Below are 18,548 nucleotides of genomic sequence, written 5' to 3'. Positions count from 1 at the left end.
TGTAGGTTATGGAATTGAAGGGAACCCAGAATAATAACTCCACCATCATCTCTTGCACACTTTCCACAATGAATCAACCTGTGCTTGCATCACAGGCTGTTTCGTATATATCTACCTTAATTGTACCCCCTTTTTGGTGCAGATTGCAATGTCCATATTAATGCATGTGGAGATACTTCCATGCACAACTCATTTCATCTACAGTTTGATAGAATGATGGTTAGGCCTATAGTGATTATTGATCGGCTGGTTCAAAGATACTATTACCATCCTGACATTTAACATTTGAGTCAGCCAGGCTATAGGCAGGTACAAATGGATCTTCATCTGCAGATTGTTTATCCCCCATTCCAATGCCTGTCTCCAAGGCTTTATCTGGCAACACTGAAGATACTTTGTTGGTGACATATGAACTGGCTAAACTGTGGATGGTATAGCCATCATAAACCTAGGTGTGGGAGATGCTGGTCCTGTTATTGTTAGAAATGACCTCATCCGTGATGACACCATCACCAAGGGAACGGCTAATGAGGTCATTGATGATGGTCATCAATGAGATCACACTGTTTTCCTCAGTTGTCAATGGTAAAGAAGACTTCGTAAATAGAGGAGGTGCTTACGACATTCATCAGTGGCGGATTCATCACCTTTGCTGCTCTTGTTCAAGCGATGGTGGTGTCATAAATGAGTTAGTAGAAAAGGGTGTCTTTGCCACTTGGGTTGCAAATGACTGCCTCATCAGCCATGTGGTATTTGCCAAAGAGAGTGAGGTAATATTCTCCATTGATGATGGGGTAGGTAGCTTATTGATCAACAATGGAGAGAACTTTGGTGATGTTTTTAAAACAAATTGTCTTGGTTGATGGCGGATTGGTCAGTGGTTTTTAGCTTTGCCTCATCTCTGTCAGATGTATGATCCATCTCAGGATGCTTTGATGTTCCTTCTGAAGTATACACAAAAGTGACTGATAGAATGCATGAATTAATCTCAGCCACTGGCAATCACTTGCACCCACTTCACAGTCCATATTTATTTTTCACACCACGCCACCTCCGTTTGAACCAAGGCATGTGCAAATTTATCATGATTCTGCTCGAAAAGGAACAGTCCAACCTGAACTACCAAGTGAAACTAATCTAGGGTTGATTGTGTTCTGGTTCAGGGATGACCTAGCCAGGCAGTTTGGACTGGACTGTTCCTATTGGCATAGGCTCAAGAGTGATTTGCTTATGGGTGTTTTTAAACTGAGGTGGCATGGTGAGCAAAGTAACAATGGACGGGGACTGGGCCCGAAACTTTACCAGTGGCTGACAGTAATTAAAGCAGGGACAATATAATCCTACTTGTTGATTATTTTATTATCTGGCTTTAAGGGTAACAAACAAAATATACTCAATTTCACCCATTTATAACATCTTTCTTAAGACCAGCACCACAGTTTATATGTCACTGTTAAAACTCAATAGGGATGAAAGTTATTGAATGACCTAAAAGAAAAGCATGTATCTAATATCTCATAAATGGGTGTAAAAGAGAGAAGTCTGACTGTTATTGCCAGTGAGTAATTTGTAAGAGAAAGAGTACTGTTGCACATAAGCTTTCAGCTGAAACAATTATATGTCAGCATGCCGAAAGCAGGCTGGTAGACTTAAATTAATCTCACGTCACTTTAATCTACTCCCAGACGTTCCCCCTCCCTTTATCTCACGCATGCTTGCTCCAGCTTTCTCCCTTTGTGACGTTTTTTCCTTTTCTTCAGACTTTTATGATTTGTGTATTTCCGTCTCTTGTTCTCTAATTCGAAAAATAAGTGCCAGTTCCCAAAAATAAGTGCTGGTGTGCGTCAATTTAAGCACTGGTTGTTAAAGAGAAGTAGACACCCGGAACTTTTTCAGAGAAACTTGTGGTCCTATGCATGGTATAGCACGTCGGTATCTTCATAAATGTAGTCAAAAGTGATTTTGCAATTCTTGTCATTCACACACACATGCGTACTTACGTTGAACCAGTAACGTCTCCTTCTATTGTTGCACTTCCGGTAACGGTTACGTAGAAATATCCACTGTCCTTTGTTTTTACTTGGCAACGCACTTTAGGGGTTCCCTTGGCCTTTAGGCTGGAAAATGAGACACAATCTTGCTTTATTTCAGTTGAAAACCATAAAAGCGCACATGCAACATTTGCAATTATACAATACAGTGTATAATTTGAAACATTGTACCATTTTAAAACTAATACAAAAACTGGCTTTTCATCCATGGCGTGGTCTCCCTTCACTTTTTGCCTCTGTTCCCCAGGTTGTTGATGTGTGCTGGACTCTGATTTTGCTGTTTTTGTTACTCTGGGCACTTAACCACTGCTAACCAGTGCTAAAGTGCAAGTGCTCCTTTACAAAATGTGCATGTGATTGGTTTATCCATGATTGGCATATTTGATTTACTAGTAAGTCCCCAGTAAAGTGCACTAGAGGTGCCAGGGCCTGTAAATCAAATGCTACTAGTGGGCCTGCAGCACTGGTTGTGCCACCCACATAAGTAGCTTTGTAATCATGACTCAGACCTGCCATTGCAGTGTCTGTGTGTGCAGTTTTACCTGTAAATTTGACTTGGCAAGTGTACCCACTTGCCAGGCCTAAACCTTCCCTTTTCTTACACGTCAGACACCCCTAAGGTAGGCCCTAGGTAGCCCCAAGGGCAGGGTGTAGTGTATGGTTAAGGTAGGACATATAGTAATGTGTTTTATATGTCCTGACAGTGAAATATTGCTAAATTCGTTTTTCACTGTTGCAAGGCCTGTCCCTCTCATAGGCTAACATGGGGGCTACCTTTAAATCTGATTAAAGTGTAGATTCACTTTGGGAACGGATGGACATGTGGAGTTTTGGGTCTCTGAGCTCAAAATTTAAAAATACATCTTTTAGTAAAGTTGATTTTAAGATTGTGCGCTTGAAAAATGCCACTTTTAGAAAGTGAGCATTTTCTTGCTTATACCATTTCTGTGACTCTGCCTGTTTGTGGATTCCCTGTCTGGGTCAGTTTGGCAGTTGGGCTGGTTGCACCTCACACTAGAGAGTGACACAAAGGGAGCTGGGGTGTAGCCTGCATATCCTGATGAGCCATCTGTGCTAGGAGGGAGGGGAGGAGTGGTCACGTGCACCTGAAATGGCTGTGCCTGCCCTCACACAATGCAGTCTCCAAACCCCTGGCGAGTGTCTGGGGCCTGGCCTGGGCAAGGCAGGATTTCACATTCCAAAGAGACTTTACTTTGAAGTAGGCCTACTTCCAAGGAAAAGCTGGGTATAAGAAGGGCACCCAAAACCACAGACTTTAGAACACTTCTGGAAACAAGAGGAACCTCTGCCTGGAGAAGAGCTGAAGAGCTGAGGACAAGAGCTGCCCTGCCTGTGACTGTGCTTTGTGGAGCTATCCTGCAGTTGCTGCTTCTGCCAGAGTAAGAGGGCAAAGACTGGACTTTGTGTGCCTTCCATCTTGTGAAGAAATCTCCAAGGGCTTGATTTAGAGCTTGCCTCCTGTTGTTTGAAGTCTCAGGGACAGCAAAGACTTCTCTCTGCCAGCACCTGGAGTCTCTGGAGAGACTCCTGCTCTGACAAGTGGTGCCCTATCCAGTCCCTGGGCCCTTGAAAGGACAGCTGGTGGAAATCCGAGGGAATCGACTTCGGACGACTTCGGACCGACGCGCTGCTGAATCCGGTGACACCGCATGCACCCGACGCCATGACCTTCGCTGGAACACGATGCTCTTCGCAGGCCCGATGCCGCTGCAGCCCCGCTGAAGTCCGCGACTCTGTGGAAGTCGCCGCACAACGTCGTGACCGATGCCGCTCGAAGTGCGCGGATTCAACGTTTCGCACCGACGCCGCGATCCCCGACATCGTGCATCGACTTGTTTTCACTCTTCACCAAAGGTACTGTACTTGGGGGTCTACGCGACTCCATGTCCGGCGCCGCTGGTGTCAGATTGTTGGGAACGACTCCGTCACGATGCTGTGTTAACACCTCACCAAAGCATTTTTGTTTCTAAGCGCTATTTTTGAGTTTAATCTTTAAAAATTCATAACTTGACTCTTGTATGTCGGATTTTTGTCATTTTGGTCTTGTTTTGTTTAGATAAATATTTCCTATTTTTCTAGACTGGTGTTGTGTCATTTTGTAGTGTTTTCATTAAGTTACTGTGTGTGTTGGTACAAATAATTTACACCTAGCACTCTGAAGTTAAGCCTACTGCTCTGCCAAGCTACCCAGGGGGTAAGCAGGGGTTAGCTGAGGGTAATTCTCTTTTACCCTGACTAGAGTGAGGGTCCTTGCTTGAACAGGGGGTAACCTGACTGTCAACCAAAGACCCCATTTCTAACACGGGCAAAGAAAACCTTGTTTATCAGAATAAACTTGTCCACCTTTCTGTTAGAATTTCAAGCCCTTCTTTTACCTTGCAAGCGCCACTATGTATAAATAGCTGCTGAAACCAGACTAAGGGTTGGGAGGTATCAGTTTCCACGACCCTTGGCGCATCTAAATGTTTCATAAAACCCAAATTACAACTTGTCTCTGCACTGTGCAAAAGATACTTGTATTTATATTACTATATTCACTGGTACAACATTACATGCAATTAGGACATCTCATAACTTGTTTTTACAACCTGCTCAGTTTGGTTCGCAGGAGAGAGGTCTAGTCTCCCATATTTGTTTCATGTGTTTACACATTTCTAAGTTTCTTCGCAGAGTTGTCATTCTTTAAGAGTTTGTGCCAAATGAAGTTAAATTGTGAAAAAAAACTTTTCTGTACTGAATGCTAAAAGTATCTTGAAAGATGAATGCGCGGCTTATGCATATTCTACTGGAACTCATTAAATTACAATAAAGTAATGATCAGCTTAAAATTGTGACAATACTCAAATACAATTAAGAGTAAGGGCCTAAATTAGAGTTGAGCAGACGCTGTATTCTGTCAGAAACGTGATAGATATCCCCTTCACCATATTACAACTGCCATTGGGTGTAATATATTTGTCATATGGCGGACAGGATGTCTGTCAAGTTTGTGAAGGAATACCAAACTCTAAATCAGACCCTAAATACTGATAAACTATAAGGACAAATACAAAGTCAGTTGGGTGCATCCGATAGAAAGAAGGTCATTCACCAATCCATAAGCATAAGAGATGAGTATACCAACACGGGATCAAGGGTAGAAAATGAAGAAGGGAACGAAAAAAATACAGCTAAAATGTACAACAGGTTTAATGGACTACAGCCTAAAAGGAACAAGCAATATAACTGTCCAAAGAAACACAAACAAACCTAAAACACAGGTGCAATGGTAAGACTGGTCACGTGGGCTATCGGCACAATGAAAACAGAGGGGAAGCAAATGTGGTATTTTAGAAGCCGAATATAATGTGAGTTACATGCAGAATGTGGCATCTTTCAGTATAGCAACCTCTGGAGTGTTCATGTTCTTTCTTAAAAGCCTTTGAGCCTGGAGCTCAAAAGGTACCGGGCTGAAGGGGAAGACTGAGAGCTTTGTAGTGTGGTGTCTCTAGCAGTGGCTGTGGTAAATCTCTCTTAAAATAATCCAGCCTACGAGCCTTTGTCTAAGATAGTGGCAGCATTTAGGGAGACAATAATGAGAAGGAGCATAATCACGACTGGGAAGGAGCAGGTCGAGGACGCATTGAAGAAGTGAGAGGCAGAGTAGCGATCACTACCAGTGACAATCACAATGCAACAAATAAAGGATAGGGGCACGACCCATGGATACATTTAAAGAAGATACCTAGGGGGGAAAAAATCAAGGAAAAAGGGAAGGTGGTGGAGAGAAATAAAGGAGTAGCGCTTGGAGAAATAGGAGAGAAATGTAAATGAAGCCTACTAATTGAGTTAAAAACAGACAGGCGGAGGGTGAGAAATTATGTGATGAGCCAAAATAAAAGAGGATGGAAGTTCAGGTGAGAAGATAGAAGGAAAGAAATGAGAATTTTAGCTACATTAAAAGTGAGAAAGTCAAATGCAATGGAGATCGAAAGGACAGAAATCTCCAGATGCATATGGAGCAAGAGATTTGGATAGTGAAATAAAGAAAGGATTAAAGATCACAGCAAGATTAAACACCATATATGGCAGAGAGAGTATGCTGGGAAGTGGACAGACAGTAGTGGAGTCCAAGGAAATGGTGATGGTCCATGAAAGGAGAGAATTTCATTTTTTTGTGGAATTAAGGTGAATGGAGTTATATTTCGGTCAGGAACGGACAGAAGTGCGACCACTAGAGATAATGGGCCCAGTCTACTAAAACCTAGTCACATTACAAAAAAATTGGTGGCAATTTGCGAACATTAGAGAATTTGACAAACCAACCTATGTACTAATAGCTAACAATGGTAAAATCCATACTTTTGTCTTACAGGTATCTAGGCCTCTAGAAATTAATAGAGTTTGCTTTTGAACCAAGCAACCAAACAACTTTCGTTTGACTTTGATAAAGGTGCACTAGTTTCCAAAATGCATGCTTAGACAGTCATAAATTCCTATGAGAAATTGAGTATATAGCCTTATATGACTATTTCCTTTCCATATGCATGAGGGATGCTCATCTGAAGTTAAGACTAGGCAGATACCCAACTAAGGACGGCATTCCAAAATGGCTACACGAATGGCCAACTAGTAGTTTCAGGCTTTGTAGTTATCGATAAGAAACACTAATACATTTAGTTTGTGCCTGCCCAAACCTGTTATGTGCATGTCAAAATCTTTTAAATCCTCTATTTTTAAAGGCAGGAGTAAGAACATGTCACCAAACACTTATGTTCTGCTTATCCGACAAGTCAATTCACTTTATTTTCTGATTTGTTAAATTCTTGACCAAGGTTGGAGAATGTTTTCAACCTTATTTTAACGCCCATCACCTCAAGCATTCTTTTTAAAATGTTTTATCTATGTTTTATCTATGCCCTATTGATAACCAGAAACTGATAAGAAGTTAAAAGATGGAAAATCAGTGTTAACTACTTTAGTAACCATTTGCACAGGTCCTGTAACGAGCAGCTCATGAATACTGCACTGATTGTTTGATTTTAAAGTTAAGTATTCTAACAATTTTGTATAGGTTATGCAAATGATTAATCAGAAGGTAGTGGTAGAGTATTAATGTTAACAATTCATGTACAGGCTGTGAATGATTTGTATTTTCTCAATTTTGAGTAATAATTGACGTTTGAGAGGATTGAACTGCACAAACCTAGTATCAAACAACAATGGACCAGAAGTTAAAGGACAGACAATTTGCACAGTTCTTTGGGAATAAGTTGCATATGCCTAATCCTGAGTTATCGTACATGTATAGTTATTCATGAGATCAGTTTATTATTTTGTTTAATTTGATTGTAACAATTGTAATTAAATGCAGTGCCACATTTCTTAAATATGCCTTTTAGTTTCATTGCCTTCAAAAATATTGTTACTGATAATAAAATTGAGATGGATTCTCCATATTGCTGCAATCACCAATTGTTCCTGATAATACTTAATTATGTCAATTTACTAACAATATTACCCACAATGTGGAATATGAAGATACATAGATATCATAAAGTGAAGATTGTTTGGAAAACGCAAACACTTCACTGTATTTCAGTAGTACTTTGATGTCACTGTCTTTCTAGCTACAGGCAGCTTAGTAAAATTCACATGAACACTTATGAACAGAGGATGCATCCAGATACCATGCAACATAAGGTGTAAAGGACAACATTATAAGCAACAGAGGGTACTGTGAATCACAATGCATCTTTTTGCATGGTCATTCCCATTTTATTTGAACATATGCTTCTGTTTTTTCTGACTCTGAGCACTGGGGCACTGCTAACTAGGCCCGAGTTCATGTGCTCTGACCCCTAAAACATGTCAAAATTGACTATCCTCCTGATTGGCATATTTATTTACCAATAAATCCGTAACACTTGGTACAAAGGTGTACCTAGGGTCTGTAAGTTAAATGTCACTTAGTGGACCGCGGTTCGTATTGTACGATCCCTGAAGTGATAATGCAATGTATAACAGCCTGTTCCTGTAGACTAGGTGTGCCGCTTTACAGCTGCCAATTCAATCTGGCAAAAGAAACATTTTTCCAGGCCTACACCTTCCTTTTAATATGTATATAGCACCCCTAAAATGGGCCTTAAGTACCCATAAGGAAGGATGTGTGATATGTAAAAAGTAAGTCGTGCATATTTTATGTTTCACATGTCATGGCAGTGAAAAATCTCCAAAACCATTTCAACTGTGGCAAGTCTGGCTCCACCATAAGAAATGCACTGGGTTACATTATAACACCATAAAATGCTTAACGTCAGTTTAGGTGTAGCTAGAGAAATGATTCAAGAACTATTAATCTGCGATTTACTCAAACAGGATTGGAAATGCTGCTAGACAATGTGCTTCCTTTTAAATTGTACCTATGATTTACTGATGAATTGCCCTTTGTTTTATTCCTGCACACTATTGTCTTTAGACACCCCTTGTTTAGTACTAAATGTGAATGTAATGAGGGGACATGGATTTCATTTTAAGCATGATGATTTTGTTGATTTTCTTTTCTTTTACGGAATAAAGATTTATTTGACCGTTTGACTGATTCAAGAACTAATTTTAATAGTAATTGAAAATCGAATGTAAAAGTCAAGCCAGATTGTATATCGTTAATTTAAAAATGACACATTTTGAAAGTTGTCATTTTCTTTTCTAAGGCAAATGTGTCTGTCTGCCACTGTTGAGTGTCACCTGGCTGTCGATGGCTACCTTGTGATGAAATGTGGATTGCTTCTAGACAGTGGGCAAAGTTCTTCGGTTGAGGGGCAAAAAGTATTTCCTTCTTATGCAGGATAGCCCAGTTACCATACTTTTTAATGCACTTCGACTGCTGGACGAGGCTAAATAGTGTGTACATATTTGTGCATGCCTGTCTTTATATATGTTAACACATAAAAGGAAGATCTAATGACTTTGAGAATGTTTGTTCACATTTGAAGTTTTGATTCCTATAAAGAAGTGTTGCCATTGAATTAACTCACTTAGTGTACTCAGCTCCCGTCCCTGGGTCTGTTATACGTGTTTTAGGCATCGGTACTAGATCATTCGGGGAAATGCTTTCAGCGACATCTACAAAAAAACAAAAACATTCAAAATTTAAGCTGATAGTTCAAAATCAAAACCACTTATTTTTATGATAACATATTTCTCGCAAACATATCAGGTGACTCCATGTGAAGTGTGAAGCACATACAACATTATGCAGTCCTGGGTCAGCTTTGGATGCTGGGCCCAATGCCACCAAACCCGGTGACAAGCTTGGCGGGGGAGAGAGGGGGTGTCCTTTCACTGAAATGAGTGCTGTTATCTGTCTTTTATTTCCACTACATTGATCGTCAATGAAACGAAAAATGGTTAATTGGGTTTAAGCGATCATGTATGGAGTCAGCATTGTCCAATTGGGCTATAATTGCAGCATGCAATAGTTTCTTCATAGACTGCTGGTCTCTAAGCCCCAGGGATGCCTGTGTCATGCTTGTGCTACCTAGGTGTGCGTGGCGATTCTCTCACATTGGCCTCCTCTCTCAGCAATGCAACATTACGTTCAAGTAAAGTCCCTGTGCACTAATATTAAAACAAAGGAAATTGCACTAAAAGCTAGGTTAAGAAATTGACTCTTTATAACAAACTCAAATACGAACCCCAATATCTACTAATCAGTGGTGACTTTTTTTAATATACCCAGCCATATGTGTCAGTAGTTACCATGCATACATTAACCATGCGGAACACAATGCATGTAATACGAGGGGAATATATATATATATATATATATATATATATATACTTAGATATTCAATGACAAGTTGAAGGCGACACCTTAGTTATAGCTAGAAAAATGTTTTTTACTATGCAAACCAAGCTTAACACAAACTTTAAAAAATATACAGTTATAGTCATAACTTTAATTTACAATTTATCCACCACCTTCAAATTATTATAAGTAGCACATCGCATTACACACTCTTTTCAGGTCGCTATCCAGGCATTAATTATAACGTGCCACCCTACCATGTGCTGTGTCATGACAAATGATGTCATTTGAAATGTTATAATTATTATGAATTCTATGATTTCACATGATATAAGTGATGTAGTATGCACAGATATAACCAGTGCATGGAAAAAGGCACAAGTTGTATTTAGAAATTGTAATAATATCTTACTTTACAATAAAATTAACATTTTAAATTCACTGACGAAACAAAGGTTAAAGGGAATTTATATTTAGGTGAAAATGTCAGTTGAAATATCTGGTTTTAAATTAACAAAACAGCTTAAATTGAACAGATATAGTTATTTCAAGTAACTGTAACTCATGCCCTAATGTAACTATAACTTGCGCTCTCTCTGCGAACTGCTAATTACTTCACATATTACCCATGACTTGTTCTATAACATTATTGATAATATCACAGCAGCATCTGAACTGACATTATTTATGTACACACACTGCACTGTGCAGGTATTAAATGCTTCCCTCTCCTTGTCTAAGCAAGGATGAGCCAGCAGTCCAAAAACTGCTTTTTCAAATACTTTAATGCCCAGCAAAGGCTGTGGAACTGAGATCAACGGGTTTTGGCTGAACGCCAGCCTTGCCAACGATAACAAAACACCATTGCAATTTTGCGTATATATCCATTTCTATGTCTGATTCATAAAACCTCCTCCAGTGCTCTGACACAGACTAAGGACGAATAGGGTCACCAAACCAGGCCCGCCCTCTTGAAATATGTCTCATAAAGTGCAAGGTATATAATGCAGTCTATTATGATGTGCGCAACCTTTGTGGCCGAGACAAACTCAACACTCTACCATGCACTGTTTTGTGACAAATGATGTCATTTGAAATGTTGTAAATATTATGAATGCTATGTTTTCACAAGCTGCAATTGGTGTATATACACAGATATTACAAGTGCAAGAAAAAAGCACGTAATACTTATAAATTGTAATACAATCTCACTTTAAAACAAAAGAAACATTAGAAATTCACTGAAAAAAACAAAGGTGAAAAGGGCTTTATATTTAGGTGAAAATGTGAGCTGAAATATATGACTTTAAACGAACAAAACAACTTATATTAACCAGATACAGTTATCTCAAGTAACTGAAACTCATGCCCTAAAGTAACTATAACTTGCGCCCTCTCCGCACACTGCTAATTGCTTCACATATTACATCACCCATGAATTGTTCTGTAACATTATTGATAAAATCACAGCAGCATCTGAATTGACATTATTCACGAAGAGACAATGTATTAAATGCTTCCCTGTCCTTCCTGTAAGTAAGGATGAGCCGACACTCCAATAATTGCGTGTTCAAATACTTTAGTGCCAAAGGAAGGCTGTGGGATTGAGATCAACGGGTTTCGGCTGAACACCAGCCTTTTTCACAATAACAAAACACCATTACAATTTCATTTATAGATCCATTTCTATGTCTAATCTATTAACCCTACTCTCACACCAGTGCTCTGACACAGATTAAGGACGAATAGGGTCACCAAACCAGGCCTGCCATCTTGAAATGTGTTTCATAAAATGCAAATTACATAATCAAAGCCTATCATGATGTGCACAACCTATATTGTTAAGACAAACGTTTATGCAGTATGAAAATATTTCAAAACTCAGAGGCACTCTTTTGCTATTCTGGGATTGTGATGGTACAACAGGCAAAGATTGCATTTATTTAAAAAAAATACATATATATGCTTGTATATGTTGTACACAAATATCAGAATAAGAATGACCAGGAGCAAAGAAGCAAGAAGATGAAGTTTAGTGGGCAAAAAATCAAAAAGAGAACAAGGACTTTGAGGAATAGGGATATGAAGACTATTGCTAAACAGACCAGAAGTAGAGTACGAAATACTAGGATAACAGAACCTGGAGCAGATGCAGTGGCAACCTGAGTCAGATGGACAAGTGCTTAGAGGCATTGTGAGACCACAACCATTGAGACCAAGAAGATCAAGGAATAATGGCACACAAGGACAAGGAAAACCAAATCGAGGATAAGAGCAATTGCCAGGACAATGGGGGCCAGTATGCAAGGAGTCAGGGGTACAATGATGGGTGACTAAGAACAAGATGACCAGAACAAGGAGGATCAGGGCTACTTAGTGCAGAACCAGGATGACAAAGAGCAGGGGTACTTAGAATACATGGGGCAGGAGTAACAATACCAGATGGAGGAGGGTCAGCAGAAATGGAGCATGTAAGCTAAGGCTATTATGACTAGGGACTTGATTGAGGATAACTAGGTACATTAGAAGTATCAGGATAAGCACAAACCAGGTTAGGAGGATTGGGGTCTCAGACCCAAGGCAACCAGGACCTTGAGAACCATGTGGAACAGGAGGGCCAGGACTGGAGCATGAGGACAATTGGAGACCATAGTATCAAAGGGACCAGACCAGGACCAAGTTGACCAGGCCCACCCCAAGTGAATCCCATAAGAAGAACCAAGACCAGTGGACACAGTACCATATGAACAAAGAGGATAGAAATTAGGATCAGAAGCATTAAGATGACTCAAACCATGAGGGCTGCCATTGCCAGAACTTAAGGGCCAGGACAAGAGAGTCAGGTGGAGAATGATTCAGCAGATAAGCTGCATCTGAGAGGGGAGGATCAGTAGCACCTGCTCAAGGAGGTACAGGATGAGCATATATAAAGAAGGGTAACAGGCCCAGGTCCAGGTAGGGGCAGTACACAGAAAACCAACTGCTAAGCAGATAGACCCCAGGAGGATTTAGAAACAGGATGAGATTCCCTTAAATACAGACAGATGTTAACATATATTTGTAAAAACTGCTAACTGTATTGTAATCATATTTATATAGCGCTGACTACCCCTGACGAGGCGTTGAAGTGCTTTTCGGTGAGTAGTACGCTACTCTGGAACCCAACAAGAATTAGTGATGGATTAGTATCGGGAAATAATGAGTACAGTTTTAGTATTATTATGAGTTAATTTGAGCAGCGGATATGAGAGTTTGTTAGTTAGATTGACTGGAGTAATGGAGGGGTGGAGGAGGAAAGAAATCCAGAAGTGTTAATTGGGAGTATATCCTTAATTTACTCAACCCAAAGGCTTGGGATGAGTAAAGGGGGATGGAGGAGGGAAGAGTATGTGGAAGGGTTAAGGAGAGCATAGTAGCAGGGTGAGATAAATGTGGGAGAATTTAGTAGGGTTGTGTGGGAGGTAACGAAAGTAGAGTGAGGTTTGGTGAGTTAGATGTGGAAGCGGAGGGAAGAGCTTAGGCAGAGTTACTTAGGAGATGAAAGTAGTAGAAAGGATTTGGGATGAGTCAGAGTGAGAATGGAGGATAGTTTGATAGAGACATGACATATGATGATGGGTAGATAAGTGTGATAAGATGAGAGCAGGAATTCATAGATATCTAGTATAACAACCCACCCAGGAGCCATGCAATGACCTACGAACATGCCAAGCACAGAAACAACATATACACATACATACATACATATACACACACACATGAATACACACACATATGCACATACAATACATAATTAGAACCATGGGTAAAATATACTTAGTCAAACAGGTTTAAAGAGTGTGTGTGTATTTTATTGTTATGACATAGTAGCGATACATATTTTCAAAAGAAACTATACATAATTAGAAATATACACATAATCTGAAGAAATATTTATCAACATAGGCATATGCAGTTCATAGTTGTTTGAATATGGTGGTTATGAAGGAAAGAGCCAACTCTTGAGTAGTTTTCTGAAGACAAGAAAGTTATCTGTGGCTCTTAAAGTTGGGGGTAATGAATTCCATAGTTTGGCTGCTTGAACGGAGAAGGATGTACCTCCTATAGTCTTTTTCTTGTATGGTGGTGTTCTAAGGCGGGGTGCCAATCTTCAGCGGAGGTTTCTTTGTTGGATGTATTTGGTTATTTTGTTTCTGATAAAAAGTGGTCCTGTTCCATGTATTGCTTTGTGCCTGATACAAAGCAGCTTGAAAGTGCATCTTCTGGAAACGGGTAACCAGTGTAGTGCTCTCAAGGCAGGGGAGATGTGGGCTTGCGGCTTTACATGTAATAGTAGCCTGGCTGCGGAATTCTGGATACGTTGTAGTTTTTTCATAACAGAGAGAGATGATCCATGGTAGAGGCTAATATTTACCTGTTGCTGAAACATGAAATGCATCAAGGTATAAGTGCATGTTTATCAGTTAAATAAATGTGGAAATATACCCGTTTATGACTCAATTGATTCGCCAAGCATAAAATAAATATGGATAAATACAATAAAATGGTCAACAAATAAATATGAATAAATACTAGATGGCCGCTGCTGCTCAATGGGAGAGGTGGGTATTGAAAAAAGAAAGAAAACCTTTTCCATTGGCAGAGATAGTTCTATCTCTCCTTCTTCCTCTTCTCTTCCCCTGCTCCTGACAGCATGGAAGCACACCGGCTCCCAGACTCCCCTAAGCCAATCACAACACTTCTGTCACCAGAATGACAGCAGCATCGAGATTGGTCTGAGGGTCTGGTTTGGTGATCAGACAGGGTGTGGGAGCCTGTGTATGTTCTCCATCCGGCTGTGCAATACAGAAATGCTAAGTGCGCATGATCGTTTGGCCGGATGCACACTTATGTGCACATATCCCTCTTTCTCTGTGAGGTAGCCCAGCCTTCCCAAGCTGTCCTAACCTGGCTCTTGAGGAAAAACAAAATGATAATAATATTGCCTTATTATCATTTTATTTTTCCTTTTTCTGCACTTCACACAGCAGTGGGGCGACCCTCCTCTGCATTAGGAGAGGAGCCGCCACTGTAAATACTGACAGAAATATTTTAAAAATAAATGCCATAAAACTAGGAGCCCTATTAATAATTACTGTTATTTAGCCACAGGCCAGGTGTATAGTAAAGGTTCTTTGCTTCTTGAATGGTTGCCAACCAAATATTACAAACTCTCTGTTGCTAGGTAGTAGCAGGGTAAATAGTGAGGCTTTTCTGCTATTTACACAGCTGCTGGTCCAACAGTGTCAGAATCTTTACTATTTAGCCAGCGGCCAAATAAATAGTGAAGAAGCTCTGCTATTTGCCAGGCTGCAGGCAAAATAGTGATAAATCAGTACTATTTACAAGCAGCTCAGTAAATAGAAGAAAACATTCAGTATTTACCCAAAACCTGACTGAAAATTGCAGCCAGCACTCTTTGCCCTTTGGTTTCTTCTTTTTTTTCACACTTTTGTTTATCGGCATTTCAATACTTATGTCAACACAGTAGTTTGGGTCTCAGATTAATACAGTTGAAGGTAACTGTGTTTCATCCTAGACTCATTACTCTCCATGACCCAACAAGTCAACGCCGTCTCCTCCTCCTGCTTCAACACCCTCTGCATGCTCCGCAAGATCTACAGGAGGATCCCCACCGAAACAAGAAGGACAGCCACCCAGGCCCTCGTCAGCAGCAGACTGGACTACGGCACCATTCTCTACGCTGGAACCACGGCCACTTTCCAGAAAATACTTCTACGCATACAGAGCGCCTCTGCATGCATCATCCTCGACATCCCCTGCCACAGACACATCACAGCCCTCCTGAGAAGCCTACAGTGTCTCCCTGTCAACAAGAGGATCACCGTCAAGCTCCTCACCCACGCCCACAAAGCACTCCACAACACCAGACCTGCATACCTCAATGAACGACTTACCTTCTACACCCCGAACCGACAGCTCCGCTCCGCCGACCTCGCCATCGTTCCACGCATCCACAGGACAACAATCAGCAGCAGATCATTGTCCTACCTCGCCGCCAAGACCTGGAACACCCTCCCCACCCACTTACGGCAGACCAAGGACCTGCTGACCTTCAGGAGACACCTCAAGACATGGCTGTTCGAGCAGTAGCAGCCCCCTCTCCCCCCCCTCAAGCACCTTGAGACCCTCACGGTGAGTAGTGCGCTCTACAAATGTACTGATTGATTGATAGTTTAGTAGCTACTGCCATGAAAGTCCCTTCTGAGCATACAGGTTAACAACAAGTTAATTGAGGACTCATCAGTGGCACAGTGAGCAAAGAACCCTACTCTGGGCATACCCTTACAACTTAGGGAGAAAATAGCAACACAACAAGATGGTGGATGCAGTGCTGAAACTTTTCAAACACACCCCCAGTCACAGATCTGGGTTAAAACCAACGTTCTTTTGCTCACCATGCCACCACAGTTTTCACCCAGCTCACTGTCACTGGATTCAAGCTAGCCTAGCTAGCCCCCAATCAAAATAATGGAGAAAACTGCCATAGCGACTCTCCCCAGAGCAGAAGGAGAGCCGCTCATTTAATATGCAAGCTTTGCGAGAAGCCCCCCCATAATGCCCTGCTGGGCCTGGCCCAATTCAAGTGCAAAAAACACTCATTTGGCATGGTGATGACCCCAAGGAGAGCAGGGACACCACCAAAATCATCAACGGGTGCGGGAGGAGCTGCAGGATGAGTGCAGCCTGCCCCCAAGAAGCTATCAACTGTCTCCTCCCTCAGTTTTAGGGGACTTGGAACTGATAACCCCTCAAGGGTTTCCATGTGTTTGCAAGCCAGTCCCAGCTGGGACTTTTGTTTCAGGGTAGTGGAACTGTACTCTCTAGGGGTGAAGATTATGGTTGTGGTCTGTATGGTGAAAGCCATGGATTATTATAATGAAGAACACCTTTAGGGGGTGGGAGGTTGTAATTACATGTGTTGTTACAAAAATGGAGTCCCTTAGGGGGTATATTTAAAGTGCTGCACGTTGTGATGAATGTGCTTACAAATGTATGGCTGCAGCATTTTGGCCAATGATATGACATTTGTGGGATCATATAAAAATGCACCCTCTATGGGTGAAAGATGGTATTACACAATGTTTAACAACCAAGAGATGTCCTTTGGGGACTGTGTCACTGTGCATCATTTTTATGTTGAATGCTTCAATGTGGAAAATTAGGAACATCGTCCCACACCCTATAGGGGTCTGGTTGGACTGCGTAGGTCATGCTGAGAGTAACCATAACAGCACAAATCATTCCAAATTGTCTATAAATGTTTCTTGTTGATGCTTATTTGAGTAACGAGAATGACAGCCACTAGTGATCAAAGTAGATGTACTTTATTGCCATTATTAAGTGCTCTCACTCCAAGTTACAGTTAAATATTGCATTGGAATAGAAGTGCATGCTTTGCCATGTGGTTTGTTGGTTTATATCCCCCTTTGGGAGAGACAAGAATGATTATGCAATGTGTTAGATATGGGGTCTTTGGTTGGCAGTCAGGTTACCCCCTGTCCAAGCAAGGACCCTCACTCTAGTCAAGGAAAAAGAGAATTACCCTCAGCTAACCCCTGCTCACCCCCTTGGTAGCTTGGCATGAGCAGGCAGGCTTAACTTCAGAGAGCTAGGTGTAAAGTATTTGTACCAACACATACAGTAACTTAATGAAAACACTACAAAATGATACAGGTTTAGAAAAATAGAAAATATTTATCTAAACAAAACAAGATCAAAACGACAAAAATCCAACATACACAAGTCAGGTTATAAATTAAAAAGTAAAAAAGAGTCTTCATGTTCTTTTAAACACAACGTTAATGCTGATAGCATGAAAATGTACCTGGGTCACGTCAAAAATAACCCTGCACGGGCGAGTGTGCGTCGAAAGAAGCTTGTGATGCGTCGATATCACTCACGAGTGAGACCATGCATTGTTTCTCCTTCGGTCAGGTCGGCGTGAATCATTTCTTCTCTCTGCAGGAGAGCGATGCGTCAATCTGGATAAGCACTTTCGGGTCCGGGCAGGCTTTGCATTGTTTTTACACACCCATCGATGTTTGTGTCGGACATCCTGCTGCACGATGTTTCGAAAGCTACCCAGCGCGGGTTGTGATCTCACCCGTCTCTGTCAGCGATGCTGCGTGTCATTTCTCCAGCCGGGTGCGTCGATCTTCCAGCCGCACTGCAGGCGAGCGTCGATTTCAGCCACGAAGCTGGCAGCACGTTGATTTTTCAGCCACATCTTGGAGTTGCGTGGATCTTTTCCCTGCACGACTGTCTATGCGTGGATTTCTTACTCTTGTTCTGCCAGCTTCTCCTTTCAGGGACCCAGGAACTGGATGGGCACCACTTGGCAGGGTAGGTAGGCCAGGTGCTGGCAAAGAGAAGTCTTTGCTGTCCCTGAATCTTCACAGGAGGCAAGCTAAGTTTCAAGCCCTTGGAGAGTTCTTCACAAGCAGGAAGGCACACAAAGTCCAGTCTTTGGCCTCTAGCACAGGCAGAAGCAGCAACTACAGGATAGCTCCACAAAGCACAGTCACAGGCAGGGCAGCTTTTCTTCCTCAGCTCTTCAGCTCTTCTCCAGGCAGAGGTTCCTCTTGGTTTCCAGAAGTGAAGTAAAGTCTGTGGTTTTGGGTGCC

General features: G+C 41.4%; 1 protein-coding gene across 1 annotated transcript in view; it reads right to left on the bottom strand.

Annotated features, from left to right (window-relative positions):
• The window catches only part of LOC138247247 (uncharacterized), a 295,171-nt gene that overhangs the window by 259,336 nt on the left and 17,287 nt on the right, over positions 1-18,548 (bottom strand). Inside the window, exons 3-4 of the mRNA XM_069201977.1 lie at positions 9,089-9,176; positions 2,001-2,117 (exon numbers count right to left, since the gene is read on the bottom strand). Coding sequence (XP_069058078.1) covers positions 2,001-2,117; positions 9,089-9,176 — 205 coding nt within the window. The remainder of the gene's footprint in view (positions 1-2,000; positions 2,118-9,088; positions 9,177-18,548) is intronic.

Source organism: Pleurodeles waltl, chromosome 7 (genome assembly GCF_031143425.1).
Source record: "Pleurodeles waltl isolate 20211129_DDA chromosome 7, aPleWal1.hap1.20221129, whole genome shotgun sequence".
NCBI classification, from domain to species: Eukaryota; Metazoa; Chordata; class Amphibia; order Caudata; family Salamandridae; genus Pleurodeles; species Pleurodeles waltl.
Note: the sequence above shows the minus strand (reverse complement) of the source record. Positions and strands in the feature narration are given on the sequence as shown.